General features: G+C 35.6%; 1 protein-coding gene and 2 long non-coding RNA genes across 26 annotated transcripts in view; 1 reads left to right on the plus strand and 2 right to left on the minus strand.

The window, feature by feature from the left end:
- The window catches only part of PDE4D (phosphodiesterase 4D), a 1,507,422-nt gene that overhangs the window by 1,153,642 nt on the left and 330,700 nt on the right, over positions 1 to 23,080 (minus strand). For all 23 annotated transcript variants that reach the window (XM_021076869.2, XM_085002307.1, XM_085002305.1 and 20 more), the window contains one exon: positions 22,572 to 22,705. In XM_021076869.2, coding sequence (XP_020932528.1) covers positions 22,572 to 22,613 — 42 coding nt within the window. In that variant the 5' untranslated portion in view covers positions 22,614 to 22,705. The remainder of the gene's footprint in view (positions 1 to 22,571; positions 22,706 to 23,080) is intronic.
- Positions 1 to 23,080, plus strand: part of LOC146395568 (uncharacterized) — a 311,450-nt gene that overhangs the window by 251,180 nt on the left and 37,190 nt on the right. For both annotated transcript variants that reach the window (XR_014831389.1, XR_014831388.1), the window contains one exon: positions 2,408 to 2,535. This is a non-coding gene — a long non-coding RNA (uncharacterized LOC146395568). The remainder of the gene's footprint in view (positions 1 to 2,407; positions 2,536 to 23,080) is intronic.
- LOC146395569 (uncharacterized) lies at positions 16,293 to 21,464 on the minus strand. The gene is made up of 2 exons (XR_014831397.1): positions 17,689 to 21,464; positions 16,293 to 17,264 (listed from the first exon to the last, which is right to left on the minus strand). It is a non-coding gene; the product is annotated as an uncharacterized LOC146395569 (long non-coding RNA).

Genomic DNA, 23,080 nt, shown 5'->3' on the forward strand with positions numbered 1-23,080 from the left:
CTGAATAGGCAGGTCATTCCACCACATACATGTATACATGGATATTTATGTGTTAGTACTTATTTACTAATACGTCTGTACTTCATGCAACACAATGATTGAAAAGAAGAAAAAAAGGAATGCTACCTTCTCTCAGTACACTCTATATAGCTTTCGCTATTAGTTTTGTTATTACTATGGAGTATGCCTTCTTTCCCTCTTCCGTAAAATAACCTATCAGAGTATGTGTAAGACAGCTCACTATGGAGGATTATTAATCTTCAAAAATTCTTTCAAATAGCTATCATTTCAGCATCTAACACAACTGAAAAGAAATGAATTTGCTTGTCAAGTTAAGGTGAAAAAAGAAAGCTATAAGAATGTGAGAAAATATGAGTGAAATTATTCATAATCTTAAAATAGAAAAAGCCTTGCTAAGCAAAATAACCAAATGAGGAAACTATAAAGGAAGAGAATAGTTACCTTTAAAGAACACAAAAGGCAAACCTCCACTGCTTATTATTATTTAATTTTACCAATAATTTATACAATATTTAGGATAAATTCTTCAATGGGTTAGCTTATTTTTTTTTAACTAAAATATTCAATTACCCTCCTAAACCTTTTTCCCTCACAAAGATCATAGGGATTATTTGCTGGGGTTAGTTTCCAAGTCTGTCTATGTTATTGCTACTGTAGAATGGAGAAAGAGAAAAGTTGGTTTAAAGACATGAAGAAATGGGACAGTTTTCTAACTCCATCTTTTTTTTTATTCATTAATGCATCAGACAGTTAATAAAAATATATTGTTTTCATTAAGGCCCCATGAGATCAGACATACCCATGCTGAGAGAGATATGAGCAAGAAACGTGCTAAATCCAAATCCGTTATTTTAATATCATTTATCCCTTTGTTCCTCTTTATTACTGCAAAGACAGATTCAAAGACATTGAAAGACTACAGTAATAAGAACAAAATAATCTATTTTGCTAACTTCCATTCCTCTGAATTTTAGCACAATTTCTTCCCACTTGAATTGTAGACATGCAAGTTATTTTTAGTCTGCACTATCCTGTATGAAATACAAACTCACTTTCACATTTTTTTTCTTTTCTGATGAATTTTTAAATCATACTTTTCCTCAGAGTTTAATCTGGATGAAACTTTGTATAAATTTTAAATTTCAGAAGGAAGAAAGTTGAAGTACAGTGAGAAGAAAGGAAATCTAGTATTTATTTATGCAACTGTTATAGATGGGGTGGAGGGGTAGTGTTGTGCTCAACCTTTTTTTTTTTTTTGCTCTTTTAGGGCTACACCCACAGCACATGGAAGTTCCCAGGCCAGGGGTTGAATCGAAACTACAGCTGCTAGCCTACGCCACAGCCACAACACCGCCAGATCTGAGTCGAGTCTGCAACCTATACCACAGCTCATGGCAACACTGGATCTTTAACTTACTGAGCAAGGCCAGGGATCAAACCCATATCCTGATGGATACTGGTCGAGTTCATTACTGCTGTGCCACAATGGGAAGTCCCTGTTAGGAATTTTAACATGCCTTATCTTGTTTAGTTTTCAAAACAAGCATATGATATAGTTATTATAAATAACTATAATATATAATTACATTATAATATAATATAATAATCTATAATATAGATTATTTTGATGAGTCAGCTAAGGCTCAACTTTAGCTCAGTAACATCTAGTAATGATAGGATGGCCTTTGAACACTGGTCTATATAATTTAAGGATTAAGAGTGGAAGGGAACAAATCAAAAAAGAGGGAGGGAAAGTAAACAGAAAGAGATTTAAAAGTCCTCAGTGAAAATGCCTTTCCAATTCCTGATAAAAGTGTTTTATTATCTGCAAAAAATAAAAAAACAATTTAAAAATAACAACACAGTCTAATTTACAGGCTGTTATGGGTCTCAAATAAAGTAATGTTTGTGAAAATCACTTTGTAAATTGAAAAGCATTATGTGAAATTTTTTGTATTGCAATGAGATCGCTGCACACACATGCACAGAAAAGAGTGGTTGATAATAGAATGAAAATGCTTCAGAAAAGCTCTGGAGAGAAACATGGATGATGACATAGATGATACAAAATGATATAATAGATGAAATAACAGATGAGAACTTCTTACTAAATTACAACAAACTGTTTATACAATTCTGAATAGTACATTTATCTGACTCCAGTTTTTCTGTATTTGGTAATGGAAATAATAAAATAAAAGGTTCGAGTGGTTTAATTTTAAAGAGGAAGAAAAAACTAGGAAAGCTCAAGTGAAAATAGAAAGCCATGAAAGATAGAAAGCATAATATTCTAATCATGAAAATATTTTCCAGTTTTAGGATCGAAATGTGCACCTGGCAATACATTTCAGAGTCATGATTATTGAAATAAACTGCTTCTTTCTAGATGCAGAAAAATCATCTTCAGAAATTAAACTGTATTGGAATTTGCAAAAAAGGATCTATCAAAGATGTACTGAACACTTGGGCGTCTGTGGAGATGTGTATCAGCTGGATGGAAAGGTTAAAGCAAGAGTATGTACACAAAACTTATTTGCTCCTTTGCAATTGTTTTTAGAGAAAAAAACAAGAGCAAAAACCCCTACATGTCTGAGTAGATTCAGTTGAGTCCTTAAATTTTCTTGTGCATGATATTTAAAGAGAAATACCTTCTGCAGAAAAGGGATATTGATGAAGGCTGTGTTGACCTGGGGTAGAAGAAAGGGTTAACTCCTCCAAGGAGTGATTTGAATAAAAGCTCTTACTATTCCAAAACTCACATGTACTTTATAAGGCTCTTTTCCAGGAAGGATGAAAACCTATCTAGCCACTTAGACAAATCCACTCAATTCTGAAAGACTGTGTTCTAATTAGAAATGAAGCATTTGGGAAAACATATTCAAAAGGTCATATGGCCCACATGGCCAATTATCTTAGAGAAATTGCTATTTGCATAAATGTCATCTTACAATCTATTTACAGTTATAAGAATGAAACTGAATAACAGTATCTCCCATCCCTTTATCTACTTTTGATCAAGATGTATGCATATAATAACTTTAAGATTTTAAAATAGCTTGCCCATTCAGTTTTATTACTAAAACCTACATAAAATGTTTAGCATTCTCCTCTCAGTCTATGTTATTATTTCAAATGTTTATATTTTAGGTATTTTAAGCATAAATACCAGCTCTTTATTACACCTCAGTTTGTCCATCAATTAGGGATAAAAATAGTATTCATATCAGAATATTTTGAGCATTAAGTAAAATAAGTAAATATATATAAAGTGTTGGTATTTGGCCCTATTTAATAAATTTTCACTATAAGATATTAAATTATAAGGTAATTTCAAGTAATAGTCTATGCCAAGTATTTCAGTACCAGTATACACACATACATATGTGTGTGTGTGTACACATAAAGATACACAAAATATATTTTTTAAAATATTTAAGTTTATTGGAGTATAATTGATTTACAATGTTGTATTAGTTTCAGGCATACAAAGCAAATCAGTTATATATATAAACATAACCATTCTTTTTTTCCCATATAGGTTATTACGAACTATTGAATAAATTTTCCTGTGCTATACAGTAGTTCTCATTAATTGTCTATTTTATGCTGTAGTCCATATATGTTATTTCCTCCTTCTCAATTTTTCTCCCCCATGCACACACAGTTTTACCTATGGTAACCTTAAGATTTGTTTTGCAAACTGTGGGTTTATTTCTGTTTTTTAAGTTCCCTTGCATCATTTTTATTAAATTCCACATGTAAGTGATATATGATATTTGTCTTTCTCTGACTTATATTTCACTCAGTAGGATAATCTCTAAGTCCATCCACAAGATATTTGAACACCCCCAAGTATTTACAATTCTGTGGTCAGGAGTTCCCATTTTGGCATAGCGGAAACGAATCCGACTAGGAACCATGAGGTTGCAGGTTCAATCCCTGGCCTTGATCAGTGGGTGAAGGATCTGGCATTGCCATGAGCTGTGGTGTAGGTCACAGACATGGCTTGGATCCTGCATTGCTGTGGCTGTGGTGTAGGCCGTCAGCCACAGCTCCTATTGGACCTCTAGCCTGGGAACCTCCATATGCCACAGGTGCAGCCCTAAAAAGACAAAAAACAAAAAAACAAAACAAAACAAAAAAATTCTGTGGACAAAATTAACAAAGCCCTCTGGCCAGATAACCATGTGACATTCAGAGCCCTTCCCAGCAAGTCTGAGAATACCCAAGAGAGAGAAACTTCTCTTATGGACCTAGGTAATATCTGTCACAGCTCCCTTGGAAAAGTTGTCCCAGTCAATGTACCATCACCTCTCTTCCACCAACTTCCTTTCTTCTTTTGTCTCAAGTGTATATATAGCCTTCCTCCTCCTCACACCCTGGGGCAAAGTTGTTACAATGTTGTTGTAATTACAGGTTTGAAGAATGTTTAGAGAAAAAGAAAAATAAACAAAGCAAACAAACATAACTTTTAGAACCATCTACTCAGCACTCCTAAAGTGGCTTTAACCAGGCCCTTCTCTGCTGTGGGGACCAATGGTAAGCCCCCACCTGCTCCCATGTGCCTCTTTCTCCCATCTTTTCACTTTCCAGAGTCCTCCAGAATACTGCCATTCTCCAAACTGTATCTCCCTTGAGAAGCCAGAGGCACGTTAAAAAGTTCTAGTACTTTATTATGCAAAAGAGTATACCCTCCCTAGGATGTAACTTCTCTTTCTAAACGGCCTGGGGGCCTCCATTTATAACAAAAATGTCTCCCTAAACACAAGTCTGCTCCATTTTTTGTCACACTACAAAAGGCAAAAACGTCTAGAGTTTACAATAAAATATCATTGTCCAACTGTATGTATACATCTCTAAATGCACAATCTAACTGGTATACTACAATGAATTCTTAGTAGACACATGGTGTAAAAATGCATTAGCACATGAGGGATACCTATGGCCACACAGTTACATATGTGAGGTTCAGTGGTATAGCAACCAAAGTAAGGAATTTGGAGTCAGAATACCTGGATGTAGACCCGGCACTCACCATTACTAGCTCTGTAGGCATACTAACTCACTTAACCTGACTAAGGCTCATGTTGAATCTCTATAAAATGAGGATAAGTGTAGCTGTATATCCTACCTCTAAGTTTCTGTGAGAAAAAAAAAAAAAACAAGAAAATGAGATGGTATATGAAACAATTGCATTTTAAAATTATAAATTATTATTATTATGATTACTATTACTCATATTAGCACACTTTAGGCCTAAATTCCACTAGATTTCTAGTCAAAAATCTAACATTCATCCAATCAGCTTATATGCAAAATTATATATGCATAAATATCCTTTGCTTTATACATAAATATCCTTTAATTATTCTTTAAAAAATTAATGAATTACATATGATGACTATAATTGAAATTAGACACACACACAGAAACATAAAATTAGCTTCTACACTATAGTAAATTTAGCCTTTAAGAGCTAGTTTAAATTCTAATCAAAAGCAATTGTGAAAAGATATATATTCAAAATGAGATTTAGTACACTGCTAATAGGAAAAAGTAAGATCTGCCACAGAAATTAATAATGTAGCAAATGTTACTAGCTTCCATACATAACACATATAGGACTTTACTGGTCTTTACCACATTGGTACACTTTAATGACAACCAGCTTGCCAAAGAAAACTAAGGTAATCCCCAGGTCTTTGGTAGAGTGGAAAGTGGAAGTAGAAGTGGAAGGAGGAAGGCTCAGAAAGCTGTAGCACACATATATATTCAATGATATTTGTCTCCTGTTTAGATGTTGGAAGGGATGATGAGCAAGGAGTTGAGGAAAGTTTCCAGGGCTCTGGCTTAGGCCATTGGGTTGATGCCAGGGGCAGCAAATGCTATAGAGTATAGAGAAGCAGAAGCATGTTTAGCGAGGGGAAAGAATAGGGCATGAATCTAGTTTGGGAAATATCATGTAGATAATGAACGTCCAACCTGCAATTGAATAAAATTCTGAGACTAAAACTAGAAATCTCAGTTGGACATGGAGATTTAGACATAATTAAACAGTATCACATAAAGATGGGAAAGGAGGTAAGATTATCTTAGAATACCTTGTGGGCCAATAAGATTCCCTCAGAATCTTACGGAATAATAGTTTAAGGGGCATACATACCTGAAAGGAAATATTTAAATAAACATCAAGAAGAGAAAAGGAACGATCCAAAGAAATATGCTTGGGCAACAGTATCAAAAGCAACTTTAAGGTCAAACTCACTTACTGAGGCAAAAAGGTTAAATAGAAAAGAGATATGTGAAATTGCAATAGAAAATGTAGGAGAGAATGAGTAACTGATTTAAGTCATCTGAGAAAGTGTAAGTCTTGAAGAGGAAGATCTTCATTCTCTTAGACTTGAAGAAAGACATCAAAAAACAGGAGAGTATTTGGGCATGTTATTTGCAGGGAGGGGACAGAAGAGAGGATATGAAGTGGGAACAGTTCACTCTGATAAAGTATTTTTACTTCATATTTTAAATATATTCATACTGGGTATAGAATTCTAGGTTAACAGTTCATTGATTTAAGTATTTCAATGACGCTATTCCTGTGTCTTCCTGCTTTCATAGTTTCTGAGGATAAGCCTACTGTAATTCTTATTCTTGTTCCTCTATATGTCATTTTGTTTTTTGTTTTTCTTTGACTGCCTTTAGGATGTTCTCTTTGTTTCTGGATTTTAGCAATTTGAATATGATATGCTTCTGTGTGTGCGTGTGTGTATGTATTTTGGTAGATATCTTCCTTGGTGTACTCTGAGCTTTCAAACCTGTTATTTGGTGTTTGTCATTAATTTGGAAAAATTTTCAGTCATTATTTCTTCAAACATTTCTTCTGCCTCGATTTCTCTTTCTTCTCCTTCTGTGATTTCAATTATACAAATGCTAGACCATTTTTATTGTACTATATAGCTCTTGAAAGATCTGTTATGTTCTCATTTTTTCTAGTGTTCTTCCCTTTTTGTATTCTATTTTGGATAATTTCTACTGACTTATCTTCAATTCACTGATTCTGTCCTTAGCTGTGTCAAGTCTGCTAATAATCCCAAAGACATACTTCATTTTTGTTACTATGTTTTTTATTTCTAGCATTTCATTCGATTATTTTTTATAGTTTCAGCCTCTGCTGAAAGCTCCTTTTGACTTCATATGTTGTCAATTGTTTTCATTAAAGATTTTAACATAATAATCATAGTTACTTTAAATTCCTAGTCTGATAATTTGAACATTTGTGCCATATCTGGATACTTCTGTATATATTCCCTTGTCTCTTTGGAGTATTTTCTCTTGTCTTTCCATTTGCCTAATAATTTTTTGCTGAAAGCTGGATATCTTGGGTAGGACAGTGGATAGGAGATAAATACATTTTTATGCTTAAAGACGAGCAGTTTTCTTTCTGTGAGGCCTCTAGCATACAAATTTGAATTAATCTAGTCAGGAACAGAACTGGATTTGAGGGTATTTGTTATGATTAACCACAATGCAACACAGGCATCAAGTTTCTCTGGTAATGACATGGCCTTAGGTGGTATAATAGCTTCCAAGTAGTTATTTTCTTAATATCTGCTCCACCCTTAGTTTGGGGTCTTTCCTTTGTGCTGGGCCCCCAAAGAATCTGCCTTTTGAAGCTCTTGAGACCATATTCCACTCTTATTTTTTGTCAGTGCTTGTTAGGATGTTGGTAGAAGGTCAGGGAGGGTGTTTCTTGATGTTCTGATTAAGCCTCAGTCTTAGGTAGGCCCTATGTCCATGGTGATCTGGGATGTGACAGGCCCAAGTGCTTCTGGTTCTCTTCCAGATATAGTGCTGGTCCTAGTAACTATTCTTACCAACCACCATTGTGTTGTATTCCTGTTCCTTCTTCACCAATGGATTTTTCCCAGTACCCTAAGTCAGAAGTTCTTATTGTTCTTCCCTCTGCAGGTTAATGCTTTAATTCTACTGGAAAGATAGATCTGGTTTCAACAGCAGCTGCTGTTCTCCCCAATCTTCCCTACAAGCACCTGATGAAATTTGTAGAGGAAAAATCTGCTATAGGATGGCCTCCAGCATATGAGTTTGTGGAAAAGATAGTTTTTGTTATAGCACTGTAGTATTGGTGTTTGCTTGGAGTAGTTGTAATGCACTTGGTTTTTAATGCTCAGTGAGCCAGATTCTCTGCAGAGCTTAAATTCCAACCTATAAGTGAATTGGCAGAGTGCTTAACTCTCTGAACCTCTGGGGTACCATTTGGTGTGCAGCTCCATGGGGTATAAATGCTATAGTGCAGTCAAATAGTTGGTGAGGATTTAATAAGTATTGTTCACTGAATTAAATTCAAGATGTTCAGAGCTATAAACATGGCCAAATCATTAACACAGAAACAACACTGCCAACACAGAAGTCTAAACTATCATACTAGGTAAGGATTTGGAGGTAGGACAGATGACCATAAGAGAGTCATAAACTAAATGTTTTATTCCCAGTCTTTATGCTATAAATGGAGCTGTATCTTAAATTCCATGTCTATCATGACGTATGACCAATCTAGGCAATGGAGGAAACTGGAAAGCAAGGTCAGGGGTTCTAACTACATAATCATTAACCGCTCTTGGCCTTGGCATAATAGCTTTTAATAGCTCTAATTTAGGGGAACATGTAGACCTTCAAGAATGATTTTTTTTCCAACAGTAAAAGTAAGTCGGTTTTTTGTTACCCTGTCTACTGATGGATCAATTCTATTTTTTAAAGAAGCCTAAGACCTAAATTGGTTGGTACAGAAGACTGTGATAAATAACACACACATTATTTTGGGGTGCTTTTTGGTTAGTTTGGCTTTTTTGTTGTTGTTGTTGGTTTGTTTTGTTTTTTTGTTTGTTTGTTTTTTGCTTTTAAGGGCTGCACATACAGCATATGGAGGTTCCCAGGCTAGGTGTCTAATCAGAGCTACAGCTGCCAGCCTACACCACAGCCACAGCAATGCAAGATCCAAGCCATGTCTATGACTCACACCACAGTTCATGGCAACACCAGATCCTTAACCCACTGAGCAAGGCCAGGGATCAAACCCACAACCTCATACTTTCTAGTTGGATTCATTTCCACTGCGCCACAATGGGAACCCCAGCTTTTTTGATTATTTTTATTTTGCAATGTGTTTTCAACACTGTTTTCTCCTTTTACCCTTGAAACAATCATAGTAAATATTGGGAACATTTGATAATATCTAATTATTTATAGTTTTCTCACCCTCCTTCCCCCACTAGGACATAGATACAAAGTGGCAAAGCCAGGACTATAATTCAGGATATTATGGACCATTCCTGTGCTGCCTTTGAAAGTACTGACCTTGGGAAACCATGTAAACATACATGTAAACATAATTTTAACTAAAATCATTTTTAACCTACAAAATCCTTGCTTACTGGTGGCCATTTTAATAATAAAAAGTAGTATCTAACTCATTTAAAAAATAGAGAATTGGCTTTAGTTAAAATTAAGTGGTCTTTAATAAGTAAACTTTTTTTTTTCTGGAGCACTATACTACTAATAGAAAACTTTACCACATTATCATGCTTTTCTTTATAATTTCATTTTGTCATAGATTAATACTGTCTATAAATCATTTTTTAATATGCATCATCAACTCAACAAAACTCTCCATTTTTATGTGTCTATGGTGTTTACATTGTAAAGTACAATATATGCAATTATTTCTTGGATATAATCATTCAGAATTCAACTTCAGCTCAAAACTGCCTAAAAATGAAATAGCAAACACATTACAATATCAGAAAAAAAAGGGGGGGGAGGAGTTTCAAAGGCAACAATGTAATGATTAACTTTGGCCACTAAAATTGCCATGTGATTGATTTCAGAGGAAATGGTGGCTGATCAGCTCCTATTCTTTCAGACCTTTCCTCCGTACTTGCATTCATTTATCCCTGGATATTCTTGCGCTATTGTTGATTATCTGAGAAAAATTGTTTTTAACCACTCTAAAATAATCTGTGTTTCTGCAACAATGAATGTAATTGACAATCATAGCACATTATTCCCAGCTTAAAATATCCTGCCAAACAGGATACCCACAATGCAATGAAGAACGAGTACACAGAGGTGTAAAAGGGAAGAGACTTCAGAGTCCTTGGGGAAAATTAAAGATTAAAGTGGGACAGGACTGGACCATCGGGGTAGGGTGGGAGAATGAAATAATGAAAAGAAAATTATAAAATTTACACATTTAGTTGTCAAATATGCTCTATAAGAGTAGAGACCATACTTATCTTACTCACCATTGGATACCCACAGCCTAGGTTCCCAACACACAGTAGCCATTCAGTAAACATTTTTTTTTTAATTTTATAAAGAAAGAGCACAAGCATTGTTAACAAAGAAAGAAGCAAGAATATTATTTTCGAGTTCCCACTGTGTCTCAGCAGGTCAAGAATGGTGCCCATGAGAATGAAGGTTCGATTCCTTGCCTTACTCACTGGATTAAGGATCTGGTGTTGCTATGGCTATGGGTAGGCTGGCAGCTATGACTTTGATTTGACCCCTAACCTGGGAACTTCCACATGCCACAGGTGTGGCCATAAAAAAGAAAAAATAAATAAATTTTTTAAAAGATTATTTTGGTTTTGCTTTGTACTTGACACTTTTCAAAGTATCTTTACCTACTAGTATTTCCTCTGACCTTCTCTGGACCTAACAGAAGACCACGGGAAAAAGTCCAGTTTCCACATACTCAAACTCAATAGGATTCTAAGCTATGACAACTCTGTCAGTCTCACACCTTAAACCGTATATGGATATATCAGAGAAAGGAGGCCAGTCTGGAAAGAGATTCATTATTTTTACTTTAACCATTAAATCCCCCAAATAATCAGTCTTGCAGAGTAATTGTGAGGCAAAATAAATCCAGATATCACTGAAGTACTATAACAAAATGTATCATCCTTTCCAAATTTCTTTTTCACCTCCTCTCTCCAGTTAGGTACCAATGGAATGAAATGGCATCAATGCCTCAGTCTGGGCCATTAAAGGAGCAATTCCTTCCCAAAGCTCAGCAGTGTAAAACATATTGGGAAAAAAAAATTTAAGAAAAAGATGAAAAACTTGGTTTACAAATTTTGGACAATATGTGCTGTCTTTTGTGAAAAGGGGTGATTCTAAAGAGCCTGGTGGGCATATTTCATGCCAGGTGGGCTCCTGGATCATAAACTGAAAACTGGAAACCCATTCAGAAGGGCTTTAAATTCAGAATGCTAACTATTTTCCAGATGCTCTGTGCCCTCCAAACAGCCCAGGATTTGCTTCCAGTTTTGAATAAGCACTAAACAACAATTTGAACAAAAAAGAACAGGGAACATCAATTAAAAGACATCTGGTGAGTCACAATTTTATCCAAGTGTAGAGCATCCAAAAGAATCCTAAGTCAAACAGAGGGCAATTTCATCAAGAAACCAACAAATCTAATTGAGCAGAATATCTTGTGAAACTCTCCAAAGTGGGAGGAAGAAAATGATCCAGTTCATTCTCTAGATGAGAAGATTTATAAAAATCACTAGTTCAGAGAATATCAACAGAGACAGTATAAGGAAAGTTACTTAAATTTTTTTGGAAATAACTCTTGAATTTAAAACTTACTATCACTATTAATATTAAGTCAAATATAGAAAGACAAATATCATATGCTATCCCTTACTTGTGGAATTTAATAAAAATGATATAAATTATTTACAAAACAGAAATAGTTAAAAATCAAACATATGGTTACCAAAGGGGAAAAGTAGGGGAAAGATAAATTGGGAGGTTTGGATTAACATATGCACACTACTATATATAAAATAGATGGGTACCATGTAGTACAGGGAAATCTACTCAATACTCTGTAACAACCTATATGGGGAAAGAATCTGAAAAGAATGGATGTATGTATATGTGTAATTGATTCACTTTGCTGCACACCTAAAACTAACACAACATTGTAAGTCAATTATACTACAACAAGGTTAATTTTAAAATTAAACATAAAAAAATTTTTAAATACGCTAATAAACACAAAAAAATAAAAATAAAGTAAAATATATTATCGCCGTAGTCTTTTTTATGTGCCTCTCCCTTGTCTGTACCTTGACTTGCCACTGCTAGTTAGCATAAAAGCTCAGATAATCAGGTCTGACATTTACAAATCTCTGAGAAGTTAGCTCAACTGGTAAATGCACCGACAGGACTATTTTGTTGAATTGGATGTTAAGAACAAAAAGTAAGCAAGATAAGGATAGTGAAGGGAGGAAAAAAAATTTGAGTAAAATTAAAATTAGCCCCTAGGTCTGGGAAGAGCTGATTAGAACATCAAAAATCATCACTGGCTTCCCTTAATATAAAATCTAGAAAAGTAGAAATGAAGAGAAACATGTTAACTGAATCATGTTCAATCTTGTCCAACTGAAAGAATATGTGGACCTAGAATATTGGTCACTAACTTTTGGGCATAAATATCACAGTGACTTATTAAAATCAAACCTTAAAAAGATCAAACTTGCTGTTACAGACTAAATTCTGGCATCCTCCCAAGTCCATATATTGAAATCCTAACCCTCAAAGTGGTGATAGCAGAGGTGTGGCCTTTGGAAGGTAATAAGGGTTAGATAAGGTCATGAGGTGGGATCTTTATTGATGGGATTAGTGTCCTTAAAAGAAAAGACACCAGAGAGCTTGCTCTTTCTTTCTGCTACATGAGGACACCATGAGAAGACCAGCAAGAGAGCTTTCACCGGGAACCAAATCAGCCAGCACCTTGATCTTGGACTTCAGCCTCTGGAACTATGAGAAAATAAAATTCTCTTATTAAAGCCATTTAGTGTGGAGTATTTTTTTCTCAAGGCAGCCTGAACTGACAATATACTCTTGTGCCCCCAGGTTTTGATTTTATATTTATTTGGGAACTGATTTTCATTTTAATTTATGAATGGGTACAATATTACCTAGAATCATAGAAACTCATAACTGATAGGAAACAGAACTCTCACCTAGTTTGATTGCCTATCCTATACATGAATCTTTTAAATGACATAGATTTTGACTAAATGGTCTTGGTAGCTATACTTGAACCCCTCTTGTGAGAGGCACTTACTTCATTTCCAGGCATTTCCATTTGATCTACTTCTGGACCAGATACTATCACTCTACTCTGTAGCTACAAAAAAAGGCATCTGCAAACCTTAAGACAGAGGTAGTACATCAAGCACCTATTATATTATAGAGGTTATCATCTTCATTGTGATACTTTTCTATTTCACAGATAAAGACATTAAGGCTAAAAAAAAAGTCATTTACTAACAGTAAGAGCTATAAGCACTAGAGAATCTGGGGATTGATTCCACAGCTCCGAATTCAATCATTATTCTCTTTTCACTGCACCAATAGTCTCTAAAGTATACTGATCTTGAAAACAGACGACATTAAAAAGTAAATATAAATAGAATTCCTAATATTTTCTTTTTAACGCCCACATTGGAGATTGCTATACTTTATTACATCAGCTCTCTTATAGCAGGTAGACAATAAAAAATTAGATCAGTGAAAGTACATCCATATTGAAAAATGCCAGAATCTAATGTTGGGACATCATGATTATTATTCTTTATACAAAGAATAGTAAATCTACTATTTTTAAATTATTTTCCAAGGAAGTACAAGATGCTAGAGTTAAAATCTTAACCTCCAAAAAGTCATACTATATCAATATTTCAATGGAGACATGTCAAGGAAAACTTGAGTTACAGATGTTATGCTGGTGTCACTGTAAATGGCTCCTTTCCTTTTGGAACCAATGGATTACAAAGAGGCAATTAAGTTAGCTCACTAAAGGGCTTGACCACTGTAGCAAATTAAACTATTTAATTGTAAGCAGAGTTGTTGCTATAAGCGCTTTTTCATAAAGTTTTCTAACAGCCTTAGAAAGATATTCTGTATGAACTACCTTGTCTCTTTCTGTCCTAAAGAGACAGGATAGTTCATATAGAATATTATCTGTGTTATATTATCTATGCTAGGCAGGTAGAAGGAAGAAAAAAATCCCAAATGTTGTCAACTAAATGCTGCTCTCTATTAAATTAAGTGACTTTTTGAAAACATATTTGAGGTAGAAGGCAAGTTGTTTTGTTTTGGTTTGGTTTGGTTTTGTGTGTGTGTCTTTTGTCTTTTTAGGGCTGTGCCCACAGCATGTGGAGGTCGCCAGGCTAGGGGTCGAATTGGAGCTGTAGCCACTGCCTACACCATAGCCACAGCAACGCAGGATCCAAGCTGCATCTGTGACTTATATCACGGCTCACACAGCAACACTGGATCCTTAATCTACTGAGTAAGGCCAGGGATTAATCCACATCCTCATGGATGCTAGTCAGATTCCTTCCCGATGAACCATGATGGTAACTCCCCAAAAGGCAAGTTTGATTTTTTAATTTATTTTTTATATATGTATTTTTTCCTACCGCACAGCATGGTGACCCAGTTACACATACATGTACACATTCTTTTTCTCACATTACATGTTCCATCATAAGTGACTAGACAGAGTTCCCAGTGCTACACAGCAGGATCCCATTGCTAATCCATCCCAAAGGCAACATTCTGCATCTATTTACCCCAAGCTTCCAGTCCCTCCCACTCCCTCCCCTTCCCCTCTGACAATCACAAGTCTATTCTCCAAGTCCATAGTTTTCTTTTCTGTGGAAAGGTTCCTTTGTGCCATATATTAGATTCCAGATATGTGATATCACATGGCATCTGTCTTTCTGACTTACTTCACTCAGAATGAGAGTCTCTAGTTTCATCCATGTTGCTGCAAATGGCATTATTTTATTCTTTTTTATGGCCGAGTAGTATTCCATTGTGTATACATACCACTTCTTCCTGATCCAATCATCTATCAGTGGACATTCGGGTTGATTCCATGTCTTGGCTATTGTGAATAGTGCTGTAATGAACATGCAGGTGCATGTGTCTTTTTAAAGTAGAGTTTTGTCTGGAAATATGCCCAGGAGTGGATTGCTGTGTCATATGGTAGTTCTATGTATAGATTTCTAAGGTACCTCTATACTCTTCTCCATAGTGGCTGTAACAGCTTACATTCCCACCAACAGTGCAGGAGGCTTCCCTTTTCCCACACCCTCTCCAGCATTTGTTATTTGTGGACTTACGAATGATGGCCATTCTGACTGGTGTGAGGTGATATCTCATAGCAGTTTTGATTTGCATTTCTCTAATAATCAGGGATGCTGAGCATTGTTTCAAGTGCTTATTGGCCATCTATATATCTTCCTTGGAGAAATGTCTATTCAGATCTTTTGCCCATTTTTCAATTGGGTTGTTGGCTTTTTTGCTGTTGAGCTGTGTAAGTTGTTTGTATATTTTAGAGATCAGGCCTTTGTCAGTTACATCATTTGAAACTATTTTCTCCCATTCTGTAAGTTGCTTTTTGTTTTCTTTTTGGTTTCCTTTGCTCTGCAAAAGCTTGTCCATTTGATTAGGTCCCATTGGCAAGTTTTAAATAGAGAAATTTGTTGATCCATTATGAGTCAGAATAGTACACAAAGTGTCCTTTGTACATGGGATTTCCAAATATGAAGCTTACAGTAGAGTAATAACTCACTAATCCTCATTTTTCCAATATGAGGTTTGAGACAGGATGGTTTTATATAGACTTTAAAATTCTATAATTGTTGAGCAAATATCCCTTGTTCAGTCCCATTAAAGCAAAAGTCAGAAGAGTAGAATTGCCCCCAGTTTCCACAGATGACAAAGACACTTCCTAGAGTTAGCACAGAAAAAAATCTGAGTACTGCCCTTCTGGCATATGGGCAAAGAACCAACACCCAGAAAAAACAAATGTAGTCTTAAACACCCCAAGAGGTATGAAACTCCATTAAAAATTTTAATTACAGCTACAAAAACAAAATGCCAGTCCAATAAGAGGTGGTTTGAAAACTTTAAAAAGCGGAAAGGCCTTCACACTACAAAACTTATGGGTGAATCTTCTGCTGGTAACATTTCCTGTTGTAAATTAATATTTCAAAAAAAAGATTCTCTACTAGGTCAAGGTTTTTTTCCTTTCCTTTTCTTCTCGCTGAGACTTTTTAATTATTAAATCAGAAAATCCAGAGTTTTTAAAGAAAATCCAGAGTTTTTAAAGAAGTGATTCCTTATTTTTTATGACTTTTTCTTTTTTTTCTTTAATGCAAAGATTTTTATGGGACTTAATCTGAAAAATATGGTTTTTTTCAACAATGGTATTTTTAGACACTTGAAAGAGATTAAAGGGGGTAAGAAATTACTATTTTTTTTTATCCCAACTTTGACTACATTTTAGGAATCAGAGAGAGGAAAAAACACAGGGAATCTGTCTCACTTAACAATAAACTGCAGGGTCTAGGGCAACACTCAAGATACAGCTCAATAGAAACCTTTCATGCACCAAGCATTGTGTGCTGATATCATTTCCACATCACCCTTTAGAATACAGAGGTCAGTAAATTGTCAAATGTCCCACAGCTGGAAGGTTGAAAGAGCCAGATTTGGTGAACCCAGTTCTGTATGATATTAAAGTCCAGATTTTTTCAGCTAAAGCAGCAACCTCTCAGGCAGTTATTTTATCTCCCTAGGCTTCAATCTCAATTTCTTTATAAGTAAATAAAAGGGTTGAGTCAGAAGATCTTTAAGTTCCTTTCCAACTGTAAGAAGTTATATCTCAGAAACTATAAACTTTATAAGCCCTATAAAATTCAGTGAAACCAGTTTTATGAGAGGTAAATATTGATGCCACGTACCTAAAAACAAATAATATAGACAATTGGAACAATTATGTCAGACAGAAAGGTAAAGCTTAAATTATTTGCTTTCTGGAGTTCTTAATTGATGTGCAGTATATTTTAAAGTAGCTTTCTTTTTAAATTTGTGGATTTTTTTCAACTGTCATATATACATTTGTGAACCACAATGGCAAAATGTTAAATATTTCATATTTTAATATATGATAAAGAATTGGTTTTAGGGGTTCCCGTCGTGGCGCAGTGGTTAACGAATCCGACTAGGAACCATAAGGTTGCGAGTTCGGTCCCTGCCCTTGCTCAGTGGGTTAACGATCCCGCGTTGCTGTGAGCTGTGGTGTAGGTTACAGACGCAGTTCGGATCCTGCGTTGCTGTGGCTTTGGCATAGGCTGGTGGCTACAGCTCTGATTGGACCCCTTGCCTGGGAACTTCCATATGCCATGGGAGCGGCCCAAAGAAACAGCAAAAAAAGACCAAATAAATAAATAAATAGAAATGAAAAATTAAAAAAAAAAAGAATTGGTTTTAAGATACTTTCATGGAGGCCCATTTATTAAACACTTTGGTTTACTTTAAATTAACATAGTTTTTTTTTTCCTCTTACAGGGCCACACCCACAGCACATGGAGGTTCCCAGGATAAGGACTGAATCAGGGCTATAGCCACCAGCCTACGCCAGAGCCACAGCAACTCGGGATCTGGGCCTCGTCTGCAACCTACACCACAACTCACGGCAATGCCAGATCCTTAACCCACTGAGTGAAACCAGGGATCAAATCAATGTCCTCATGCATGCTAGTTGGGTTTGTTAACTGCTGATGGGAACACCTAAATTAATATGGTTTTGACTTTGAATTTTTTAAAAAACAATAAAAAACTTTTTAAAGTTATATATTTTACTTGATTTAGATTCAAAATACATATAAAGTATGTACCAAAATTAACCACATTATAGCATCAGAAACAGTGGGAAAAAAACCTGATTTTATGAACTGATGTATGGAAGTTTCTATACATCTTATACACTTATATATACTTATGTATGGAAGTTTCTATACATCTATACTTATTGTCAACTAGTATAGGTTTTGCTTGTACATGATGAAATAAGAAAACACATTTTAAGCTACTATTTTTAAGCTCTTCTCTCCACATAACATTTGGCAGGAATGGATAGTCTTCCTTTCCAGTAAATGAAAAACTAAATTAGAAATGTGTCCTATATTTCCCCTGTTTAACATCTTGAGTCCCTACATATAAGAATTTTACATAGATAAATGCGACTTGTAGATCTGGTGATGATAGCTTAGGGTCAAACTTGCAGGGTTTTTAGAAAATTTCAATAAAATGTCCATTTTCTATATTTAATCAACAGTCTGGGGTATAAATTTGATAATTCAAATTTCCCAATCTGCTTATTGTATAGATTAAGTAAAACTCTCCAGACTCTACTGTTTCTTAAAACAGCCAATCTCAATAGCCTTAGACTCAGGTTCTGACCAGCCCCCATTCCTACCTTGGTGCCATCTCAGTGGAGGAAACACATCCAGCCTGCTAAGTTAATAGAAACCCACCTGGCACATGCCATTGTTTTATTTCCCCTGGATCCCAAATCCAACACCTTACCAAAAGCCCTATCATTTTTTTCTTCCTAAATATCTCTTAAACGTGTTCATTTTTCTCTGTCACCCCACCATTGACACCACTGGGTTAGTTATTTGAGCCTCTGTCATGACCTTGAAGCCACCACTTTCCCTATTACCACAGAGCCATTGCACATGATGTTAACTTCTCCTGGAAGGCCCTCCACTCCCACTTTTCCTCTTTAGGCTAATTCATCCTCAGATCACAGTTCTCAATCATCTTTCCTCAGGAAAGCCTTGTCTGACCTCCCTGACTAGATGAAGTCTGTATGACTTACCGTCATGGTCCTCAGAAGCTTCTCTCAGCAGGTATCACACTTCATTCATTCACTCATTCCTTTAACATGTAATTAATAATCTCCTTCATGGAAAGCACTATGAGGATATGATGGTGGCAGAGCTCCTGTCCTCAGTTTAAGTTCTAGGATGGAGAAGACTAGAGGCCATTACATATGAGGACATGTAGAAAGATACTTGCCCTAAGGCAGGAGATACATTGGGGAATTGTTAAATCACGCTTTTTTGCGTGAGTCTTTGCTTACTGTTTGTCTCCCACAATAGACCATAAGGGTCATAGCCTCTGGGACCATGCCTCAGTTTTGCATTGTCCATATGCTCTGTTCCTCCCTTTTACCCACTGCAACTACAAATTATCCTTCAAAACTAGAAAAATGTCACTTTAAGGAAAAAGTGGCTTGTTTATATTCTTATTCTTAAAATTTTTCATGAATCCCTTCCAGAAAAGGAAGAAGAATTCAAAGCATTCATCATTAAAAGGCACACTGCACCAGGTCTCAAGTCGAGAAATACACGAACACTGGTTTAAATGTTCAAGAATAAATGAGGTAACTGTCCAAAGACGGTATATTTTTAAATTTTTTTAATTGTTATTTCCCTATACAATTTTTTTTCTACTGTACAGTGTGGTGGCCCAGTTACACATACATGTGTACATTCTTTTTTATCCCATAATCATGCTCCACCATAAGTGACTAGACATGGTTCTCAGCGCTACACAGCAGGATCCCATTGCTAATCCATTCCAAAAGAAATAGTTTGCATCTATTAACCCCAAGCTCCCAATCCATCCTACTCCCTCCCCCTTCCCCTCAGCAACCACAAGTCTATTCTCCAAGTCCATAGTTTTCTTTTCTGTGGAAAGGTTCATCTGTGCTGTATATTAGATATAAGTGATATCACATGGTATTTGTCTTTCTCTTTCTGACTTACTTCACCCAGAATGAGAGTCTCTGGTTCCATCCATGTTGCTGCGAATGGCATTGTTTTGTTCTTTTTTATGGCTGAGTAGTATTCCATTGTGTATATATACCACTTCTTAATCCAATCATCTGTCAATGGACATTTGGGTTATTTCCATGTCTTGGCTATTGTGAATAGTGCTGTAATGAACATGCAGGTGCATGTGTCTTTTTAAGGAAAGTTTTGTCTGAATATATGCCCAAGAGTAGGGTTGCTGGGTCATATGGTAGTTCTATATATAGATTTCTAAGGTACCTCCACACTGTTCCCTATAGTGGTTGTACCAGCTTACATTCCCACCAACAGTGCAGGAGAGTACCCTTTTCTCCACACCCCCTCCAGCATTTGTTATTTGTGGACTTATTAATGATGGCCATTCTGACTGGTATCTCATGGTAGTTTTGATTTGCATTCCTCTAATAATCAGGGATGTTGAGCACTTTTTCATGTGCTTGTTGTCCATCTGTATATCTTCCTTGGAGAAATGTCTATTCAGATCTTTTGCCCATTTTTCAATTGGGTTGTTGGCTTTTCTGCTGTTGAGTTGTATAAGTTGCTTGTACAATTTAGAGATTAAGCCCTTGTCAGTTGCATCATTTGAAACTATTTTCTCCCATTCTGTAAGTTATCTTCCCCCCCCCTCCTCTTTTGCGTGCCTTAAGCTTTCACAATGACAGATACAAAATATACAGAGACATGTAGGGAGGAACAGGGGCCATTTTAACATTTAGAACATTTTTTTCAGATTTTCAAATGTCAGCGCCAAAGGAAACAATTCTCGGCTTCTATGTCAAATTAATTATTTCAACCTTCCTCATCAAAAACAGGAAATGTCTACTTCTAAGTATACAATTTTGGACTCTGTTACAGCAAAGACTTAAAGGGCAAGGTTGACATTCTTAAACCAGTGCAAAACAAAACAAACTTTTAAAATTCTAAAGTGATAACTTCTCACTAGACAAAAAAAGTCTGGCTCTTTTCTTTGATAAACAGTACTCTCCTGCTTAGCATCATTTAATTAAGTAGATGTACTTTCTTTATGCCAGTGGATTTTCACAAAGCTAAGAAGCAGTGAAATGAGAGCTCTTCTGTTTACATTTGGACAAATGCAGACAATTCAGGTTCTCTTAATCCGGGAAGCATGAGCCTTTCCACCAAAGATGAAAATTTTCGTAATAAGCAAATATAAACAGGAAATCTCCTAGCATCCTTCAAGCCATGGTTCAGTTAATCATCTGCTTTTACAATGTTTTTCTCCAAGAACAGGGAAATGTTTAATAGCATATTCTTTTTTTTAATAACATATTCTAAATTATCCAAAACAGTGTCCCTTTTGCTTTTATACATTTTTTCATATCACATGTCTCTGAAATTTAGTAAAAGAAGGAAGTATTGTGTGAACGGTTTACTTTCAAATTTAACTTACAGTTAAAACTCAGTAACAGAAATATGTGTTTGCAGTTTGGTAATTTGTACGCAGATCAACTCCTATTACAATGAGCAACTGTACGATGACAGAAGGAATTCCAGGCTCCATGCCATGGCCCTTTATTTTACATAATAATCCGTACAACTAAACACCAACAAGTAAAATAAATGAATTTGGACATTCCCTCAGAGTTTGTTGAATTTCCTTGGCTGTATAGTCAATATTCAGTTCAAGAACTGGCACACTTCTGGGGACGTCTTCATTTAAAAAAACAAAAAACAAAAAACAAAAAAAACCTCTATTTCCAGAAATTGGCACAGCATTGTAAATCGACTATACTTTAATCAAACAAACAACAAAACAAAAAACAACTCTATCATGCACTACATTTCCCTCTCCATTACTCTAGCATAGTTCACCCTTAAAAGCTGGATGGTAATTAATTCTATAGAAAGAATTGAAGATGGCCTTGGGCCATCACCATAGAATCACTTGTTGTAACACAAAGCATTCCTATACTAGAGAAATGTGTTTGCATTCATGGTTTTACTGATGGCTTCAAATGAATGTTCCTACGTCACAACTACATCTGTTTGGATGCCTTTTTTCCCCCTTGGGTGAATGAACAAAGAGCTCGCCTGATGGAAATGAAGTCTACTTTCATCTTTGCCTTGTGTAGCTTTGAGTTGCTCTATTTGCTTATGCTTTCTTTCATAATTTAACAGAAATCTAAAAATTATCACTAATCTGGTATCTTAAGAGCACTGAGTGAGTGGAAAAAAGACTTAAGCTCTATCAGAGCCCTGAAGATTTTAGCTCAAAATAAATAAATAAACAAACAAACAAATAAATCAATCAATAAATTTAAAGGAGGAGAATAATTAGAGACATACGCCAGGGTAGAACACTCATAGAAGTGATGACCCACTGATCAACTATTCATATTACTTGTTACATACATGAATTTACAGAACCTGATTGATTGAAGTGCTCAGTGATGGAAGTATAATTCATTCTTTTGGAACTGCCCTGAAAGTTTGATATTCAAGACATTTCAACTTTAAATAATGTGTTTTCTGCATGCATCCAAAAATACAGGTGTCCAATATCATGCCAGTAGGCATATAGAAATGAACAGTAAGGCATATAAACTGGCTGAAAGAGAATTCCCATCAGATGTCAACCAGGCCACAGAGACACAAGTCTTCATTTGTTAATAAGCTGTGTGCAGTCAGAGAACTGAAAGCTAACTAAGGATTTCTCACAAGCCTGATCATAAAAGCACAGTATTCAAACCAAAAGAAAACAGTAAAAAGTTAAATGTACACATTTTTAGAAAGGAAATGAAAACAAAAGGTACTTACACTTTTGCTCCGAGGAAGCAAATCACAGGTATTTTTTTTCATGGTGGTGTTTTAAGTAATTAAACAGACAATAGTTGTTTCCAACGTCACTGTTCTCACTGCAACAATTATCCACTCAAAAACCAATTGGCATTCTGAAGAAAAAGGCAAGGAAATGTTTAATCAAGTATATGATTAACATATGTACTTTGAAATGCTGTCTTAGAGTAGGACAGTAATTCCTAAATTATTCATCAGAACCAGCTAAAATGGTGCTGTGTTTTAAGCAATAAAAGTGCACACAAGAAACATTTCCAAAAGAGCTTTTGTTAAAATGTAAGTTAGAGATTCAAGCTCCATCTGTTTTTATTACATATACAAGTCTACATTTCTAGTGGCTGGAAAAAAAAAAATGGTATGGTAGCTACAACCGAAAGTTACACATGTGAAATGAAGATGCATACTGAATTGTGTACATGCTGATTCTTGCAGGTAAGCTGAGGACCCCTCAGTTTTCCACAAAGGGATCA

This window comes from Sus scrofa, chromosome 16 (genome assembly GCF_054392235.1).
Source record: "Sus scrofa isolate SSC_HxYL_T2T_F1_AM1 chromosome 16, Sscrofa_HxYL_maternal_Yorkshire_Landrace_v2.0, whole genome shotgun sequence".
Lineage (NCBI taxonomy): Eukaryota > Metazoa > Chordata > Mammalia > Artiodactyla > Suidae > Sus > Sus scrofa.